The 21,521-nt window shown below is 42.4% G+C and overlaps 1 protein-coding gene across 2 annotated transcripts in view; it reads left to right on the top strand.

Annotated features, from left to right (window-relative positions):
• The first annotated feature begins 15,422 nt into the window (after positions 1–15,422).
• SHISA4 (shisa family member 4) overlaps positions 15,423–21,521 on the top strand; it is a 34,585-nt gene continuing 28,486 nt past the window's right edge. Inside the window, exon 1 of one of the 2 annotated variants that reach the window (XM_061631789.1) lies at positions 15,423–15,688. In XM_061631789.1, the coding sequence (XP_061487773.1) occupies positions 15,631–15,688 (58 nt within the window). In that variant the 5' untranslated portion in view covers positions 15,423–15,630. The remainder of the gene's footprint in view (positions 15,689–21,521) is intronic. The other variant, XM_061631790.1, reaches the window with a different exon arrangement.

A 21,521-nucleotide genomic window follows, 5' to 3' on the forward strand; every position in this document is an offset into this window, starting at 1 on the left:
TCCTAGGAGAGCTTGGGTAGGTGGGTCGGAGACTATAAGATATAGCCATGAGAAAGGGACAACTTTTGTGAAAAAGAATCAGTGGAAAAGGGAAGGCATAAGTATCCCATTCCTAATCACCAATGCTGCCTTGCAGTTGTTGCCTCACCTTGTATTTGCCTTGTGAGGAAAACACGAAGATGAGGACCCAATTTTTCTTTGTAACTAGGGCTATCATTGTCATGAGCCATGCAGGGAGGGGGTGGATAGACGAGGGCAAAACAGATTATGAGGACTTGGACTGGGAACCCGGGGAGGGGGCAAGCACCGGGGTGCACTCACAGGGCACCAGCCCCCATCTTTGACAGCTCAGTCCCCTCAGCTCCTGACCCCCCTGTGGAAGCACTACCTGGCCTGTTGGACGCTCTTCAGTTGGACACACACCTGCCGCCCATGCCAGTGGTTCAGCCTTGAACGTCAGATGTTTCCCAGCTGAGCATAACATAACATAAAAATTTATTGCGGTCATAGACCCATACAAAGGATATAGATATATGGATAAAAGAGTATATGTAGTACATAAATAAAATAATATATTATACTGTAAAAATGGAGATACAAGATATCTAAATGCAATATGGCAGCAGGCTAAAGCATTGTGAGACATTCAGAGTAAAATTTGTGAACGTCTGAGTTGGGCTGCGTGAACAAATTTGGCAACAGACAGCGTAGAAATCCTGTTCGAACCCCTCAGAAGATAGAATAGCAAGTACTCAGGAGATTGGTTAGAGAGGTTTTTGGTGAATGGAAATAGATATTTGTTACGTTCAGAAGAATATAGTGGGCAGTCAAAGAAAACATGTAAAAGTGTTTCTATGCTGCCCCTCTTACATGGGCAAGTACGTTGGTTATAAGCTGTGCTCCGGTATCTCCCTTCCAGTACTGCCGAGTTTAGGCAGTTGAATCTAGCCTTGGTGAATGCCAGTCGGTATTTTGGAACAGTTAAAAATTCAAGGTAAGGGGCATAATTCTGGGAGTCAAAGTACAAATTGTGGTGGAGGGGAGAACAAACCTTGGATGCTGCAGCAGTTGTGGTTTGTAGTTCTAAATCCCTACGTCGGGTTTGAATTGTAAGTTTGGCCATTGCTATATCTAGGGAAGATAAATGTTCTAGAGAAAAGCCTAATCTGGGGAGTTTGTCGTGGAAGGTTTTCATCCACAATGAAAGATAGGAATCTTTCCAAAGAAGTGCTAGATAACCAGATGGGCAGTCATAAGAGAGTTTGATCCAATAATTGAATGCAAGAGCCCATGCTTGGTATTCAATCGAAGTTTGGCCAGCTTCTAATCTAAGGGCAGCATTCGAAACACACCTTGGAACAGCAAAAATTTGACAAACAAAGTTAGAAAATACCGATTCTACGGAGGAATTAAAGGCACTAATCCAAAGTGGGACACCATATAGAAGCTGGGGTATGACCTTAGTTCTAAACACCTGGATAGCTGCTGGAATGTACTGCCCACCTCTCGTATAGAAAAAGCAAAGGATACTTTTCGCTGTTGTCCAGGCTGTCGAAACAGCAGCACGGATATGTGGAGCCCAAGAGAGAGAGGAGTGAAACATTATGCCAAGATATTTGTAACTCGTGACCTGAGCGATTTGTTGACCACTGATTATCCAGTTGGAGACTGTGGTTCGTTTTGAGAAAACTAAAATTTTGGTTTTGGCAAAATTTATGGATAAATGGTTGTCAGTGCAGTATAACATAAAAGCACGTAACAAGTGTCTGAGGCCAACTTTGGAGAATGATAAAAGGGCCGCGTCATCTGCATATAGCAGAAGGGGACAACTATGTTCACTTATTTTAGGGGAATGGAAATTTGTAGAGAGACATCTTGTTTGCAAATCATTCAGAAAAAGGTTGAAAAGTAGGGGTGCCAGGACACATCCCTGCCTAACTCCTTTTATTGTGGGAATCGAATTGGTCAGAGCCCCATCACGACCGCAGCGAACACATAGTGAAGTGTTCAGATGCAGGTTGTAGATTAAAAAAAGGAGTCTTTTGTCGATTGTAGTTTTTGCCAGTTTATCCCATAGTTTGTCCCTTGGAATGGAGTCGAATGCTGATTTTAAATCAATGAAAGCAACGTATAAGCCATACCCCGTTCGGTTCCTGTACTTTTCTGCCAGGTGGTTTAGGAGTAGGCAATGGTCCAGAACAGATCTACCTCTCCTGAAACCTGACTGTTCGCAGCCCAGAATGTTTTCCTCCTCCATCCAAGTGGCCAGTTTCCGCTTCAGGTAACTAGCATAGAGTTTACCTATTATCGAAAGTAGGCTGATTGGCCTATAGTTGGTGGGATAATTCCTTGGGCCTTTTTTGTATATAGGGATAACTATAGCTTCATGCCAGGCTTCGGGAAAATGGCCAGTTTTATTTATGAGTGTAAATAGGTTGGCTAATATGGGAGCCCACCAATCTTGATGACCCTTCAAGAGCTCCGGGGGTAGATTGTCACATCCCAGGGCCTTAGCGGCTTTTAGGTCACCAATCAAATCTATTATTTCGTTTTGGGAAACCGCTGGCCAAATAGGAAGGTTACCAGTATCGGAGATGAAGGGATACTTTGAGGGAATGTATCGGGTACTCGCATGTGGATCTGTAAAGAATTGTTTGTAGGCTGCGGACTTCCGGGAAGGGTGACTTAGCCTGTGCCTGCTTTTGAGACGGGCTCCTGCCTCAAAAGAAGCTTATTCAGATATATCAGTCAGATTTTTTTTTTTTTTTTGACTGATTAAACTTCTCCCGGGTAGGGAGAAACGAAGAGATTAACCTCAAAGCCTATTTTTGTTGGGACAACCAGATCTCATTAATTTATGGGACGAGGTCCAGCCGACGAAGGTGGGACGGATTTTCAACAACAAGCTCTATCTGATAAAGCGAACGTTCATCTTATCTTCTAAGAGAGAACGCACTAACAGGCAAGCACCCTTCTTTCTATATTTTTCTTTTACTTGACTTAAATTGTTGCTGTTTAAAAGAGATTTGCCAGATTGATCGGTTTTTGACATCTCACTGGGGAGTCATAACTTCTCTCTGCTACTCACTAATTAATAGCTTATCTCTGTTTTTGTTGCAAAAAGCTGTCCTGGATTTGCATTCTAAAGATATACACAGAAGAGGGATTTCTATTCCAGATTTTTATTTTGAAGAATATTATATTGTCTGAGACTACTCTCTTTTTGGTCTATTTTATTTTGACGAATCTGTTTCCTGACGACCGCCATTAATTGTTTCGATCCTGGGAACTGCATTTTGTTTACTTAAGCATGGAGAGATAAGGCTGTCTGCTCTGTTTATACTGTGATGTCACCAAGTTTGGAGTATTAACCCAATTGTTGCTGAAATAAGAAGTGGTTTTCCTATATTTTTCTTTTAAAATGGCAATTAAGAAAGTGGCTGAGAATCTGGAAATAACTATGTTTCAGAAAATAATGGATGAGATTGAGATAACGAAACAAAACCTGCGACAGGGTTGTAAGGAGCTGAAAATTGAATTGAGTAAAATGAAGCAGGAGATTAAAGATATAGGGGTCCCTGTGAGAGAGGTGACCCTGGAGATTGGAACAAACGTGGAACAGGAAAAAGATTTGGAGTCTATGGACTTTAGAAACAAAATCTATTGTTTGGAGACACAGGAGATTAAAGACATAGGGGTCCTTGTGAGAGAGGAGACCCTGGAGACTGGAACAGGGGTCCCTGTGAGAGAGGAGACCCTGGAGACTGGAACAGGGGTCCCTGTGAGAGAGGAGATCCCGGAGATTGGAACAAACGTGGAACAGGAACAAGATTTGGAGTCTATGGACTTTAGAAATAAAATCTATTGTTTGGAACTCAATGTTATCTCTGAAGAAATTAATGAAGATTCTAGAGATAAAGTTATCAATGGCATGGATAATCTTCTGGACTGGAATGATGTGATGGAGCCCAATATAGAGAAAATCTATGGAATTAACTGCAGCCATGTGACAATGGAAAAACTTTCAAGAGATGACCCAGTGTATTTTGAAAAAAAGAACAGAGATATGATTTTACAGCAGTATTTCAGCAACCTATTCAGAATGGATGGCAAGAAAATATTTGGGATAGAGGTAATTCCCATCAGACTCTTACTATATGACTATGGCTTTGACAGCAAGATTATTATGGAATACTGATAATGGAAGATTGGATACTGAAATTACTGGACTTAACAAGACTACTGAAGATGGAAGATGGAAAATGGAACTAATAGGGATAATAGAACAATGGCTACTGAAATTACTGAACCTAACAGATTCTGATGTGATGGATTAATTGAAATGTTTATTTTGACTATGGTTATGACAATAAGATTATCATAATTAGTAATGAGATGGATTAATCGATATGCTTATCTGGAAAAAAAAATTGATAGATATATTTCTTAAAGAATTGAAACCTCTCTTTGACTTTTTGTGGAAAGAATAAAGTAATGTTTATGAGATTTGATGATTAAGTAAGATAACTACTGGAGGAAAGTGATTTTATAATATGACTTAAGAGACAGGATTGTTATATATTATAGACTTATAACTGATTTGATCTTTGACAAATGGGAAGTCAATATTTTACTCTTTATTTTTTATTTTTGTTTTTTTTTCTTTTTTTCTTTTTGTTTAACTATTTTTGATTTTGTTTTTTGTCTTTGAATGTTTTATGATTTCGTCTTGTATGTTTTATGAAAATCTGAATAAAAATTATTGAAAAAAAAAAGAATTGTTTGTAGGCTGCTGAGAAGTATGTGCATAGAGTTTTCCAGAAAGACAGTACAGAAATGACTATAAAGGGGTTAATCTGTGTTCAGGACTGCCAAGGTCAGCTCACAGCAGATGCGGCTGGCGAAGGGCAGTGAAAGCCATATATCCTTGGAAAGCGAAAGCACAAAGTGTGGGGGATGTTGTTAGAAGTGAGGAGAAGCCAGGAATGCATTTATATCTGTAACTTAATGTCAGTAAAGACTCTTAAACCTATAACTGACTGCGTCTATCTATCTTGGGTACACTGCTGCTAGCCACAACCGGGTACAACCGGTCACTGGGCATACGCTTGAAATCACCGCTACAACAGGGGTTATAGGCCCAGGCTACGGCCCAGAATAGGCAGCATTCAAACCCCGAGTGAGACAAGAGAAGCCCAGAGCAGGGGCAACCAGTTCAGCAAAGAAGCAAGCAAGCCAGGAGCTTGGGAGAAGCGGTAACGTGGCTGAGTGCTTGATCGTGAAAGGCGAGGGAGAAGTGTTCTGCGGAGATGGCAGTTTCACTTTCAGCCGGAATGCCTCTGGAGAGGCTCACTGAATGTAATTATTCTAGCTGAAGACTAAGAATGCAGGCTTTCCTGACAAAAGAAGATTTATGGCAAGTAATCAAAGAAGACCCACCAGGTGCTCCGCAGCAAGCGTGGATTCACATGGATGAAAAGGCAAGAGCATTTATTATATTGGCTTTGGAAGACTCTCAATTATTACACGTGAAAGAATGGCCAACAGCAAAACTTATGTGGACTGCTTTGAATGAAGTACATGTGAGACAGACAGCCAGTAGCAAGATATATTTAGCGCGTAAACTTTATCAGATGAAGCTGGCTGAGGACAGGACAATGTCTGAGCATTTGTTGGAATTACAAAGACTGTTTGCAGAGCTGCAGGAGCGGAATATAGGGCACACACAGTTGCAGAGAGTTTATATAATCCTATCTTCATTGGATTCGTCTTGGGATCTGTTAGTCAGTTCATTAGAGGCTATGTCAGACGCAGGCTTGACTATGGAATACGTCTTGGGCAAACTTCTCCAGGAGTGGGAGAGAAGACAGGAAGCCGGAGGACGGGAGAGAGCGGAGAAAAGAGAAAGCAGGAAGACAAACTTCAAAGACACAGAAGCAAGATCGTTTGGACTAAAAGCTTGTTATTATTGTGGTTCGAAAACACATCTCCAAAGTGACTGTGAGGCAAAGCGTAAAGGACGAGGCAAGAAGTTGTCATGTGTACAGCTGGTGAGTGCTGGGACTAGTAAACAGAAAAGCTGTGAGAAAAGAGACAATGATGTATGGGTTGTTGATTCTGGAGCCACCCATAGCTTAATAAAGGACAAAACTTTGTTCAGAACTTCACTTCCCGTGAAAGAGGATGTTGTGCTGGCAGATGGCACACACAGAGAGGTGTTGGGAAGAGGTACAGTAAAACTCAGTGTATTAAATACAATTATGACAGATGTATTGTATGTACCAGGTTTGGAAAGTAATATAATGTCTGTAAAGAAACTGAATGCAATGGGATATACTGTAACATTTAAACAAGGGACGTGTGAGATACAGAAAGGAGACAAAAATCTGTATGAAGGGGTTTCTGAAGGATTCACTGTATTACATTCAGTTCAAACACACAGGTTGTGCTGCTACGAGTGCTAACAGAAAGCCTCATGACAGCTGCGTTTATCTATGGCACAGAAACCTAGGACACGCTAACTATGGTACAATCATGAAAACTCCCAGTAATAGTGTGGATGTAACACTGAAGGAGTGTAACAAATATATAGAATGTGATGTATGTAATCAAACCAAAGCCACAGTTGCTCCCATATGCAAAGAGGCAGAGTGTAACACAAACGCACCATACCAGATGATTCATGTTGATTTGGCAGGACCGTTTCAAGGAGGTGCCAAGTATTTTCTGGTGATTGTGGATGACTATACTAGGTATAGCACCATATATCTGCTTAAGACTAAAGATGAAGCAGAGGGGAAACTGAAGCAATTTGTGACAAAGGTTGAAGTACAACATGGTGTGACTATACAAAGAATACGCTCTGATCAAGGGGGAGAGTTTTGGGGGAAATGTATGTTGTATGCCGCTTACATTCAGAACAGGCTATTCCATAGAGCACTTAACATGACACCATATGAAAAGCTCACAGGGAGGAAACCTAGACTTCAACACATTGCAAGGTTTGGGGCAAGGTGCTGGGTGCACATACCCAAAGGGAAGAGACATGGGAAACTTGCTCAAAGAGCACAGAGGGGAAATGTGATCGGATTCCAGAACGCATATTACCGTGTGTGGGTACAAAGTCAGAAAAAGGTGGTGCTGAGTAGAAGCATCAAAATACAAGAGCAGGATTGGGTTCAAAGTACATATGTTGATCTAAATAGTGCACATGATGCATCCACAGAACATGACTTAGAGCAGGAGATAAAACAAGAAGAAGTAGAACAACCTGTTACTGGAGTGGATGGGGAAAACATAGAGGAAACTGTAACATTGAGACGCTCTGAAAGAGCTAACCTGGGGAAACCACCGGAAAGGTTTCGGATTGGCACAATCAGTAGTAAAGAAACAAATAAATACACAGAAATGTATGATGAGGAAACGTTGTATCTAGATTGTGTGAAACCATGATTGTCTGTAATGATTGTAACTCTGTAAAGCAATGTATCAAACATGTATTGTTAATGCAAATGTATGTCTTTATGGAAAAGGTGGGAGCTGTAGGCCGCTGAGAAGTATGTGCGTAGAGTTTTCCAGAAAGACAGTACAGTACAGAAATGACTATAAAGGGGTTAATCTGTGTTCAGGACTGCCAAGGTCAGCTCACAGCAGATGCGGCTGGCGAAGGGCAGTGAAAGCTACATATCCTTGGAAAGCGAAAGCACAAAGTGTGGGGGATGTTGTTAGAAGTGAGGAGAAGCCAGGAATGCGTTTATGTCTGTAACTTAATGTCAATAAAGACTCTTAAATCTATAACTGACTGCGTCTATCTATCTTGGGTACACTGCTGCTAGCCACAACCGGGTACAACCAGTCACTGGGCATACGCTTGAAATCACCGCTACAACATTGTTCCCATATGTATGGTGGAATATTGCATGGAGCTTGAAAGGTGGGCCTCATTGATCCGGAGACAAGGGACCAGAATTTTCTTGAATATTTATGTTTGGATGCATATATTAGGGACTTCCAGTCCTCATGCATTGCTTGCCTCTTTTTGTTGGCTATTAGGTTCTTATATTTCCTTTTGATGGTGAAATATTCGGAAGGCAAGGTGCTAGCGTTTTGCTGACGATATTGCAAATAGGTCTGTCTTAAATGTCTCTTAGTGGATAGACATTCCCTGTCAAACCATCTGGGGAGGCCTGTTCTTAAATTAGATCTAGTGGAAGGAGGGTTGGGAATTAGAATGGAATTTAAAGTCATAACCAGGGTATCATAGGTTGTTAATGCCGATTGGAAGTTGGAGGCCTTCCCTAGTTGTTCTTGTATGTCCGCGGCAGTAGAAGAGGAAAGAAAAGCAGCTACTCTAGAGGCTACATGAGGAGACCAAATAGATCTCCTGTGTATAAAATATGCTGAATTAGCTATCGAATTATACTCATTTGTTAGTCTACTCTTCTCTTTTAGGTGAACTGAGAGGGTTAAGGGGAGATGGTCACTGTCTTGCCTCGTACCCACAGAGAAGTTAATTATTGAGTTCAGTAGCTGGTGGGAAATTATTGCATAATCGATTACGCTACTTCCTCTGTTGGAGATGTAGGTGTATTCGGCACATAAATCCAAGGGATTAAGGCCATTAAGAATAATAAGATTTCGACTTCCAACTAGACGGGTTAGGCAAATTCCCTGGTAATTAACCCTGAGATCCTTGGATGCTCTTTCAGAGACAGAAACAACTTTTGTGAAAAATAATCAGTGGAAAAGGAAAGGCATAAGTATCCCATTCCTAATCACCAATGCTGCCTTGCAGTTGTTGCCTCACCTTGTACTTGCCTTGTGAGGAAAACACGAAGATGAGGACCCAATTTTTCTTTGTAACTAGGGCTATCATTGTCATGAGCCATGCAGGGAGGGGGTGGATAGACGAGGGCAAAACAGATTATGAGGACTTGGACTGGGAACCCAGGGAGGGGGCAAGCACCGGGGTGTACTCACAGGGCACCAGCCCCCATCTTTGACAGCTCAGTCCCCTCAGCTCCTGACCCCCCTGTGGAAGCACTACCTGGCCTGTTGGACGCTCTTCAGTTGGACACACACCCGCCGCCCATGCCAGTGGTTCAGCCTTGAACATCAGATGTTTCCCAGCTGAGCATTGCCCAGCTTCCCACTCCCAAACTGACTGTTAGCAGTCCCCTTCCCTTGGAGGGGGAAGTTGATATCAAACCACCTTCGGCCCACGCTCAAAGGCGCTTGAGGTGGGAAGTTCAACAGTCAGAGCTGAAGCAGAATCTTCATTTGCACACATGATCCAAGCCTACTTAAGATGACTCGGGGGGGGCGGTGGTTGCTGAGTCAATGTATTGGAGTCGCAAAGTCATGCTTAGTGCTAAAGCAGAGCTGAGTTCCTTAGAAAGAGTAGTTAGGTTAATGAGGTGAACTGCTTTGGCTATATCTATTACTTTAATAAAAAGAGAAAAAGCTACAGCGAGTCTGAATCCCTTGACTTCAGGCAGGACAGTAATCCACTTAAAGCAGGAGTGGGCAATCTTTTGGTGGTTGAGGACTACATTTTCTCATGGAAAAGTGACTGAGGGCCACATACCAGCAGCAGGCAGGATCAAAGCCAAAAGTGTGTGGTGACAGCAGTAGAGCAGTGGCAAATTCAGAAGTGCAGGGTCCCTTCATGATAGTCACAGCCACACTCCCCCCCTTTTGCTGCTGGGTTGAGTATAAGTTCCTTGTTAATGCCTTCTTTTCTTCCACAGACATTCCTATGAGCCAATCAGCTTGAAAGAGGAGAGTTAGCTACTGAGAAGAGTCTTCTCACTGGCTGACTCACCTCCTTTCACTCTGATTGGCTCCAATAAGCAGAAAAGGACATAGAAGACACACACAGAGAGGCGCTCAGGGGAAGCTGGGTGCCATAAAGAGGGAGGATAAGGGTCATATGCAGCTGATGGGCCATGGCTTGCCCACCTATGAATTAAAGAAATCTTCAATTAATCAGATAGTGGTATTCAATGCTAGTCCTACCCACTGTAGACCAATTTAAGTTAATAGAGATGACTGACTCAGGTTCATTAATTTTAATGTATCTACTCTGAGTAGGACATAGCTGAATACAACGCATATGTTTTAATGGACTAATTAACCAATTAAATCTGCAAATGACTAAAATGATAGCTTTGCAGGAAAATATATATATAGTATAATGCATGTGTATGTCATAGCAGGTGCATTCTGTGTACCGGTGAAGGGGTATTGCCTCTTTCTGGATGGTGCAGTTATTAATAAGTATTTTCATTAATTATTTTTTAAAAGTGGTATTACTAGATTAATTGGGATGCCATTTTAGTTGCTTAAAAGGCTTTGTAGCCTATTAATGCAACTGATTAATTAATTAAAGATTTCACCCCTGTAACAGGTAGTCTACCCTTAATTCAGATCAAGTCCTGACATTTGCTGCTGTAGCACTGGTTGTAAGGAAAGTGAGCAGGATTAAAACAATGGCTCAGCAAAAATTATTAATGTGTAGCTGATAAGGAGAGGCATATAGAGTTTTCATACAAGAATCCTCACTCTAACACCAGGGGAGCTAATATGAATGAGACTATCCCATATGTCTACTCAGAAGTAAGTCCCACTGAATTTAGTGGGACTTACTCCCAGGTAAAGAGGATTACAGCCCTAGTTCCCCCCCTCCAATTATTTGAATTAGTAATCTACTGAGTACGATTATTGTAGTGGTTACAGAATAAGACTAGCACTAATATTCAGTTAACAAAACATCACTCCTCCACTGCACTTCACAAGCACACTCAGTATAAGATATATATAATATATGGAATATATAATGCAAGCAAGCAAGCATGCTGTTGGAAGTTTCACGTCAGTCAATGCATTGTCTCACTGTGTGCTCTGAATCTATTGACCATTAGGGGCAATAGATATAGTTGGTCAGTTGAAAGGTCCCCTTTGAATTCTCTCCTTGTTACTTTCCTCAAGTTTAAGCATGCCTCTGATTCATTACACTGATATTCTCAGGGCTATCATCACTTTCAGTTCCTCCTCCTTCCCACAATTCTCTCTCTCCCTTCCTTTGAATTCAGCTAATGTAGATGATTAGGCTTTCCTATCTATGTGTACTTTCTTAATAAAATGAGTTTATTTTGTTTAAGATAAACACCACTCTCTTTCATATTCTTTTATATCTCCAATGAACTCTGCTGCATAAAGCTACTCTCTTCAGTTTGGATCTCTTTTCTTTTGGTATGTGAGCAAAAGCCTTAAATCCAAGCACTGATGTGTCGCATATTTAGCTTTTGCCCATGCAATAGTTCATATGGTGTTTTGGCTGTTGCTTTACTTGGCAGCCTATTTTGTAGCCATGTGGCTATCATCACTGCCTCTCCCCAGTAGTGGTTGGGGAGCCCTGCATCTAGCAACATACATCTCACTATTTGCATAAGGGATCTAAATATTTTCTCTGAAACACCATTATGTTCTAGTGCATATGGTACTGTGTGTCTATGTGTTATACCTTGGTCTTTTATGTATGTCTGAAAATGGTGTAAGAGGTATTCACCTCCATTGTCTGATTTTAGCACTCATGGTTGCAACATACTGCTTGAACATTTCCAGCGCTTGGGTTTTCTCTTTCAGCAGATAAGTTATACAATATCTGGAATAATCATCTATGAACACCAAAATATAAGAATGTCCAGCTTTTGAAGGGGTCTACATATATCTGAATGAACAAGTTGCAGGACTTGATTGCCTTTCGCTTTGTTTTGGGAGAGAGGGTTGTACACTCTTTCCTTTTATGCAATTCACACATCTCGCCTCACTGTTTTTACACATCTTTATTGTCATGCCTTTAGCTAAATCATTTATTTGCATGTCTATTGCACTTGTATGTGCATGTGTAAAATGTCTGTGCCACAAATCAAAACAGCACTATCACTTTTGCCTGTTCTCTTACCAGAGCTTGGAAAAGTTACTTTTTTGAACTACAGCTCCCATCAGCCTAATCCAGTGGCCATGTTGCCTAGGGCTGATGGGAGTTGTAGTTCAAAAAAGTAACTTTTCCAAGCTCTGTCTCTTACATAGTCCAGTTCAAACACACCTTGACTCTCAAAGCCTCTGGCATACATTTCTCCATCCACACTGATTGTGCACACATTATCATAAAAGGTCACACTGAAGCCTTTCTTAGTTAATGTGGCAATACTTGAAACATTCCAACCATTTGTGGGACATATCTGACATCTTTGATTTGTATCATGCAGCTTCCTTATTCAGTTAAACATTTCAGTGTGCCTGATCCAACTCTTCTCACTTCAACAGATGTTCCATCAGTTAGCAAAATGCTTGCAGTTAAATCTAGATTCAAAGTCTCAAAAACATTAATATCTGAAGTCATGTGGCTAGTTGTTTCACTGTCTATCAGCCATGCAGTGTTTTTTTGAGCAGCTTTGAGTGAGAGAAAAGACTTTGTCTTTTGATGATACTAATCTTTGCTCTGTTTCTCTCTCTGGTACTGGCAGCTTGGCTTTGGGAGAACTACCATTGGTTGGACAGTTTCTTTTGAAGTGTCCCCTTTTCCTGCATGTATAACATTCAAGCCATCCCCTTTCTCTGATTGGCTTCTGGGTAGAGCTTTCCTGCAATGCCTGTTCCTTTGTTTTTCTTTAGCTGTGTAATTTGAGCCACTTGAACTTTCCTCTTTGATTCTCTTTCTGATTCTCTTTTAAAGTCTCCAAGAATGGCTCTAAATTCAGGGGAAGGTTTAGCATCAACAGTGGAGAGAGGACTCCTTTGGTAAGGAAGATAGAAAAAACACTATTTTCTGGGCATTATCCAGATTGCCTCTTGCAACCTTCAGTTTATCAATTAAATTCAGGAAATTTTCTGCATGCCTATGGGGACATTTGCCTTCCCTTAGCCACATGGTAGCAATTTCTTTATATGCCCAAATTTGGTCTTGTATACCTGTTCTATACCTGTTCTCCCATACACTTCTTTCAGGGCTTCTAGTATGCCTTTTGCAGTTGCCTCCCACTTCACATGCATGAGTTGAGAATCTGTTAAAGCACCTACAATAAGAGATTGTGCCTTACTATTTTTGATGTCCCAAGATACTATGGTTTTTGCATCTTCTGTCTGCCCTGGTCTCCCCATCTTTATGGCTTGCACCAGTCCTTCCTCAGCTAAAACAAGGCTCACTCTGTACATCCAGGCTTCAAAGTTGTCTGTTGTTAGCTTTGGGATCTGACCACGTCCACTGGAGCTTATAGGACTCTCAGCCATGATTCTTTCTCTATTTTTGTCTTTTAGCTTTGTTCCTAGTCTCAGCAATTTCTCTTAGATTTACTGCCTCACCACTTTGTGCCCTGACCCAATAAACCTGTTAGGATCTTGGTATTTTGAGGAATAAAGTGTGTGCAGTAAACACTAAGCAGGAAAGGAGTCTGAGGAACTGAGACAAACAGTGCTGATGAGAAATGAATTTCTAGGTCTAATAGACAAACTAAAACATCAGCAAATTGCATCAGCCTGAGAACTCAAATGTGCAATTGCTGATCTTCTAACAAAAATATGTAACTTGTCCTCAAGATCAGCCTCAATACTTGAGGACTGGAAAGTGGCTAATGTAACACCAATTTTTAAAAAGAGATCCAGGAAATTATAGTCTGGTTAGCTTAATGTCTGCCACGAGAAAACTGGTGGAAAGTATTGTTAAAGATAAAATAACTAAGCATGTAGAAGTCCTGTCTCACTAAGAAAGTTCTTTGAGAGTATCAACAAGCATACAGATGGAAGTGATCCAGTTGATTTAACGTACTTGGACTTTCAAAAAGCTTTCTACAAGGTACCTCATCAAAGACTCCCGAGTAAGCATAGCAGTCATGGAATAAGAGGCAATGTCCTCTTGTGGATCAAGAATTGGTTAAGTAACTGGAAACAGAGAGTAGGAATAAATGGACAGTTCTCCCAATAGAAGAATGTAAAAAGTGGAGTCCCCAAAGATCAGTATTGGGACCTGTGCTTTTTAACTTGTTCTTAAACAAGCTAGAGTTAGGGGCAAGCAGTGAGGTGGCCAATACTAAATTGATAATTTTCTTGCAAAACAAAAAGGGATCCAAAAGGATCTCTCCAAACTGAATGAATGGGCAGTAAAATGGCAAATGCAATTCAGTGTAAACAAGTGTAAAATGATGCGTATTGGGGTTGTTGTTGTTATATGCCTTCAAGTAGATTACAACTTAAGGTGACCCTATGAATCAGCTACCTCCAATTGCATCTGTCATGAACCACCCTGTTCAGATCTTGTAAGTTCAGGTCTGTGGCTTCCCTTATGGAATCAATCCATCTCTTGTTTGGTCTTTCTCTTTTTTTACTCCCTTCTGAATTGAAAATAAAGCTGCCGATATCATTATGCTGTTATAGAAATCTATGGTGCAACCACATTTGGAATACTGTGTACAGTTCTGATCGCTTCATCTTAAAAAAGATATTACAGAGTAGGAAATGGTTCAGAAATGAAAAACCAAAATGTTCAAGGGGATGGAGCAACTCTCCTATGAGGAAATGAGCTTTTTAGTTTAGAGAAAAGGTGAGTAAGAGGAGACATGAGAATGGTGTATAAAATTATGCATGGCATGGAGAAACTGGATAGAGAGAAGTTCCCCCCCTCACCACACTGAAACTTGTGGATGTCCAAAGAATCTGAACGTTGGAGGATTCAGGACAGAAAAAAAGGACTACTTCACACAGTATATATAGTTAAACTATGGAATTTGCTCCCACAGGAGGCAGTGATGGCCATTAACTTGGATGACTTTAAAAAAGGATTAGAGAAATTCATAGACAAGGCTACTAGCCATGATGGCTGTACTCTCCCTCCATAGTCGGAGGCAGTATGCTTCTGAATACCAGTTGCTGAAAACCGCAGGAGGCGAGAGTGCTCTTATACTCAGGTCCTGCTGGTTGGCTTCCCGTAGGCTTTGGGCTAGCCACTTTGAGAACAGGATGCTGGACTTGACTGGCCATTGGCCTTTATGTTCTTATGTTCAAAGCTTATTTCAAGCTGCAAACCTTTCAGGGGTGACTTGCACAAAAACAAAACTTTGGGATGGAAACAATATACTGGGGCTTCTCAAACGTAACATGCAGTGAACAGTGTGTGTGTGTGTGTGTGTGTGTGTGGAGGGAGTACAGGTGCTTAAAATCCAGCCCAAGCGGTATGTAAATATCTAGACACATAAAAATCCTGCAGCGGGACATCACTCTCTTGCCCTCTCCCCTTCTTCACACATAGCAAAACGTGGGGCTCTAAGAGAACGCCAGCCTCCATGGCTTGCTACCGATTCCCAGCCCTGATCATCTCCGCCTCCCCAAAAAAGCGGCGCAGAGGAGGAGGACGGAGAGGTCCCTCAGCCCGCAGCTTCGAACACACGAGCGTGCCTGCAAGAGGGGGCGGTTTTTCCAGGCTCCCACAGAGCCTGGGTGAAGCTGTCCGCCCTTCGCCGTAGAAGAGGAGGCGGCGGCGGCGTCTCTTCGGATCCGGTTTCTTCGCGCCCGCCCCATCTCGCAGCGCAGCTCGGGGGTACGCCGACCTCGTCTGAGGCGTCTGGAACTGCCGCGATGGGAGCCTGGGCCCTGGCGGCGATGGCGCTTTGCAGCCTGGCTGCTGCAACCTTCGGTAAGGACGCGGAGGACAGCGAGAGAGGCGAGTGGATGGCGGTGGGTGGGTGGGATGTGGCGCCCCAGGGCTCCAAGCCCCACGCTGCCCCGCCCGATGTGTTCCTCCCGCGTGGGGAGAACAGCCAGTCGCAGGGTGGTGCCCGCTTTGCGACCGACCTGTGGAGCAAAAGCTCTGCCTCTTGGCGCCCCCTGGAAATATGGCTCGTGGGTCTGGGTGCGCCAGTGTTGGGAGGTGCGGAGGGAAAACTGCCTTGGGGGCCGAGAAGCTTAATTTGAACCCGGAGTTAGTGCCGCAAGCTGTTTTTCAACCTTCGATTCGAAGCAATGCCTCTGAGCAAGTGCAGAATGCCTTTACTGGATTAAACAAGCCCCAATGCTGAGATTAGGAGGTTGGTTGGTTGACGTTCCCTTCTGGTCCTTGATCCCAGGCGATCTCGGGTGGAGGGCCTGTGTCTGTGAACTTTTTGCTGCTGCTTGCATACTGGATTTCTCAAGGCTTTCGGCCCTGGGAATGACGTCTAAGACTAAACAGAGGTGTATAAAATTCTGCATAATGTGGGGAATGGATTGGGAGAAGTTTCCCACCCCCTGTCTAATTAGAACTGTGGGGACATTCATTGAAGCTGGATGGTGAGAGATTTGGAACAGCTAAAGGAAATGCTTTTTCACATAGCACATAGAACAGTGAAATTCGTTATAGATGGATGTGGTGATGGCCACCAACTTGGACAGCTTCGGAAAATGGAAATGGACTGCCTTCAAGTCAATCCCAACTTATGGCTACCCTGTGAATAGGGTTTTCATGGTAAGCGGTATTCAGAGGGGGTTTACCATTGCCTCCCTCTGAGGCTAGTCCTCCCCAGCTGGCTAGGGCCTGCTCAGCTTGCCACAGCTGCACAAGCCAGCCCCTTCCTTGTCCGCAACTGCCAGCTGGGGGGCAACTGGGCTCCTTTGGACTATGCAGCTTGCCCACGGCTACACAGGTGGCAGGGCACGTAACCCCTGAGCCATTCACTGTGGGGGTGATCTTTAGCTGGCCCTTGACACCCAGGAGACACGAGCGGGGATTTGAACTCACAGACTCTGGACTCCCAGCCAGGCTCTCCGTCCCACTGTGCTATACCAGCTGTTGGACGGCTTTAAAGGGGGGATTAGACAAATTCATGGTGAATAAGGCTCCTGATGGCTACTAATGATAGTTACGTGTCACCTCCAATATCTGAGGCAATCTTCTTCTGAATACCAGCTGCTGGAGAACAAGGGCACTGGAGACAGGGCTACTGCAATGAACTCATGTCCTGCTTGGAAACTCCGTGTAAGCTGACTGGCCACAGAGGGAACAGAATGCTGGACTTGATGGGGCTTTGGTCTGATCCAGCACAGCTCTTCTTATGTTCTTATATGTTCTTGAGTCCTCTGATGTGACGCTTGCCTCTGCAGAGCTGCTCTGGATTTATTCCCAGGGAGGCAGGCACATAGGGTAGAAACACACTCACGATTCTGCCAGTTCCACCTCTCTTTTCTGAAAATGAGGGCACACAATGCTAGTCAAACTCTGCCACTTTTAACTGTAAAACCTGGTGGGAACAGTTTGAGTGCATTTTAAAAAAAACAGCTTCAAATGGAAATGCTTTGATCTGCCTACTAGTGTGTTTACAGCCATAGTGAACATAAAGTCAAAATTGATCATCACCTATCTTCATTGCATAGAGACAAACCAGCAGGAATCTACTAACCTTCTTATAGCCTTCTTGACATAAAACTGCATCCCTCAATTAGAATTTTCATTTTTTAAAAAAAATGATTATTTTACACTGTTTTATATAACTGCGTAGGGACATTAGGAACATAGGGCTCTGCCTTATACCAAGTCAGACCATTGGCCCATCTAGCTTAGTATTGTCTACACTGACTGGCAGTGACTCCAGGTTTCAGGCAGAGGACTCTCCTAGCCCTACCTGGTGATGCCAGAGATTGAACCAGGCACCTTCTGCATGTAAAGCAGATGGTCTACCATGGAGCTGCAGCCCATATATTTTTTAATAAGCGGTGTACAAATTTTGCTAAGTATTCCTGAATCGGTCTTAGGAGCTGGGAAATAACCAAAGACAAGAAGCTTGTTATATAAGTTATATAAGTTACTGTAAACCACCCAGAGAGCTTCGGCTATGGGGCAGTACACAAATACACGGCATGGGACCGCAATACCTGGTGGAACGCCTCTCCCAATATGAAACTACCCGTACACTGCGCTCGACATCTAAGGCCCTCCTCCGAGTGCCATCACATCGAGAAGCTCGGAGGGCGGTGACTAGATCCAGGGCCTTTTTGGTGGTGGCCCCCAAATTGTGGCATAGTCTCCCCGATGAGGTACGCCTGGCGCCGACGCTGCTATCTTTTCAGCGCCAGGTGAAAACCTTTTTATACTCCCAGGCATTTTAAAACTTTTAAATATTCTTTTTAAAGAAATTGTTTTGTAGTGTATTTTAAAACAGTGTTTCATTGCTGGTATGTTTTGATGTTGTTTGGTTTCTGTTCTTTGTTTGTTTTGCTTTTTGATTTTCTTATATTTGTTCTATTCATATATTTTCTTGTTTATCCTCTATGTACACCGCCCAGAGAGCCTTTTTGGCTTAGGGCGGTATATAAATTAAATAAATAAATAAAAATAAATAAATAAATACAATAAATTAATAAATAAACCACTGGAAACTTCTTAGTGTGCTCCATAGAAGTGAATGGGAGCAGTGCAAGAATGTGAATATTCATTAAGTGGAGTCCATGCAGGGGAAAACTTCCAATGGTTTTTTCACTTCATAGCTATTGTGACTGTTGGCATCAACTCATGCCTTCTATTCCTGTGTCTTGGGCATCATCAGGTCTCATGAAAGCCAGTGTAAATGCATATACCAATACCTACCCACTGGGTCCTTTTTCCATTTCCTGCCACGTCCTCATTAAGTTCTTTGTGGGTCATGGTTCAGTGTAAATTATTTTTGTTTGTGGCTAAGGGAGGATGTTAAACTCATGATTAGATGGGATCCGAGATGGTGAAATATCCTATTCAGTGTGAGTTTCAAAAATAAATAAGCTTGTTTTAGACATGTGGAATGAGTACTTGCAGTGGCTTATCACTGGCAATTGAACATGCTGCTTTCTGTGTCTCTCAATACTTCCTATTCTCTGGAAAAGTGGGGTCATCTGACTGCATTGTAGAACAAATCAGATACAGTGTAATTACCAATATTCTTTTAGTTGGCCATTAAGATTGTAATTTTGCAGTATGAGGCTTGGAGAGCTGATTCATGTATTCAGAAAAAGTATGTGCAAGAGACCACCTAGGAATATACCACTTCAGAGGTGGGGGAATCACATATTTTAATATATTTCCACATTGAAAACTTAGGGAATAGCTAACATGTTAGAGATATGCTATGGAAGAAATGGGAGTGAAATGTACTTGTAGTTTTGTGCATTTGAGATGCTGAGCATTTTCACATTGGGCACCTGTATGACCATATGAAGCTGCCTTGTACTGATTCAGACCATTGGTTGATCTATCCCAGTAGTCTGTTCTGACCGGCGGCAACTCTCCACCATTTAAGGCAGAGGTTAAGGCATTAGCTAATCCTTTAACTGAAGATACTTGGGATTCACCATGGGATTTTCTGCATTTTCTGTGCTCTATGACTGAGCTAAGGCCCCTCCCGAACGTGCATATGCCTGCTTTTTCTTAAATCTAAAGCAAATGCAAAGCCTGTATTAGCAAGAATGTACATGTGCTTTCTCTTATTTTATGCTACGATAAATCCCCTCCCCCTTGTTGTGGGCCATTTCAAAATTTGTGCCTATGATAAATGTCCCTATGAGTAACGTGCCAAATCTCAACAATGAGAGCACTGATTCCTCATTCCTGAAAAATTGTCTCTTCCCCAGAGTGTTGCCCTAGACCACCTACTCAAGTTAATTTAATATAGATTATCCTTTAATACACTAGTTAGAGTGCTGGCATAGATGATTATTTATTTATTTCATTTATATGTTACCTTTCCTCCCAGGAGCACAAGGCAGCATACATGGTTCTTCCCTCCCTATTTCATCCTCACAACAACACTGTGAGGTAGGTTAGGCTGAGGTGACTGACCCAAGGTCACCCAGTGAGCTTCATAGCTAAGTGGGGATTTGAACCCTGATCTTCCAGGTCCTAGTCCAACACTATAATCACTACACCATTATGGCTTACTGGTAAATTACAACTTTCTTGCTGGTTTTAGACTGCTACTTCTGCCCCTCTTCCTTCTTTACTGCCATAACAGTGGCTAGAGAGAGAGAAGAAAGCTGATTATTGTTATTTTCCCTGCTTTTCTGGTGAGGAGCCCTTCATTCTTCAGGCTATGGCCTGAAGGCACCTAAGGCCAGCTGAGGGTCAGGTCTGGTTGATGCCTGGATGGGAGACTGCGTGGGAACCATATGTAAGCTGCCTTGGGTTTCTATCATGAAAATAAAGCCGGGATATAAATGTAATAAATAAATAAAGTGCTTATCGGCAGACAAGCCTTCCCCAGCACTTTGGCAGATGGAGTGCAAGTAATCGTTCTGCAACAATGGTATCTTCGGCCTGTAACAATAGCTTTGCCGGGGAGTAATCTAAGATCTAGCCCAAATCAAGTGACTCTGCTTTAGATCTAGATATAGTCTCTTCCCAACTCTTGAGACTTAAAAAAATGTTATTGAGTTTTCAATTCCAGACAATTAAAAACACATGCTGTTGTTATGCTGCTATTCACAACATATTTAAGCTGCAAAGAGCTGTTTTTTTTTTTTTTAAATCAAACAAAGGTTCTTGCAAGGGCAAGTCAGTGTGGTAGGAAAGAACATGAGGCACAAGTTTCTGTAACTGTTGTTCAAATGATACATAATGGGGACAGACCAATCAGTTTAAACCAGCATCTCCCCCATTCCACACAAAGCTGGAATTTTAGAGCGAAAAGGGTGTCAGGTGGGGGTGTAGACTTATCTAGTTTGGTCAGGAATGGCGGACCTGTAGCCCTCCATATGTTGTTGGACAGCTTCCATCAGCCCCAGCCAGTATGGCCAATGGTCAGGGATGATGGGACTTGTAGTCCAGCAACATCTGGAGGGCTGCAGGTTCCCCATCCTTTATCTAAGTTAATCTCTGGATCAATGACAGAACAGGACACCTCCTTAGCAACAGGAAGTGCTGAAGCACATCTGAATTTCCTTATTTTGTCTTCAAATGAATTCTCACAGAATACAAAGTCAAGTTTCATATATTATGAGTCTCAAATTAAACCGAAATTAAATCTTTGTTCTTGCTTTTCTAAACCTGCCTCTCTTTTTCTGTCCCCTGTACAAATAGCAAATTCCTACCACTAAGTAAAACCTTAAACTATCCATTTGACCTTTCACCAGGAGTGCAGGAAGGAGAGGAATAAAGGAGTGAATCATAGGACAACTGTCAGTCATGTGCCCTTGGAAGGATCTGTGGTACTATGATAATATAAGTATGAAAAACAGTGGACTAACATTGGGACCTTACAGTCCAATCTTGTGCTTGTTTATTTGAGAGTAAGTCCAACTGACTTCAGTGGAACTTTATCCCAAAAAAGTATGCATAGGATTGCAGCTTATGTTTTCAAGTACAACAGTTTATAGCAGTAGAGTTTTAAATAAACTGTAGACTGTATAAATGGAAATGGACTGCCTTCAAGTCGATCCCGACTTATGGCTACCCTATGAATAGGGTTTAGCGGTATTCAGAGGGGGTTTACCATTGCCTCCCTCTGAGGCTAGTCCTCCCCAGCTGGCTA

This window comes from Rhineura floridana, chromosome 6 (genome assembly GCF_030035675.1).
Source record: "Rhineura floridana isolate rRhiFlo1 chromosome 6, rRhiFlo1.hap2, whole genome shotgun sequence".
In the NCBI taxonomy this organism is placed as follows: Eukaryota; Metazoa; Chordata; class Lepidosauria; order Squamata; family Rhineuridae; genus Rhineura; species Rhineura floridana.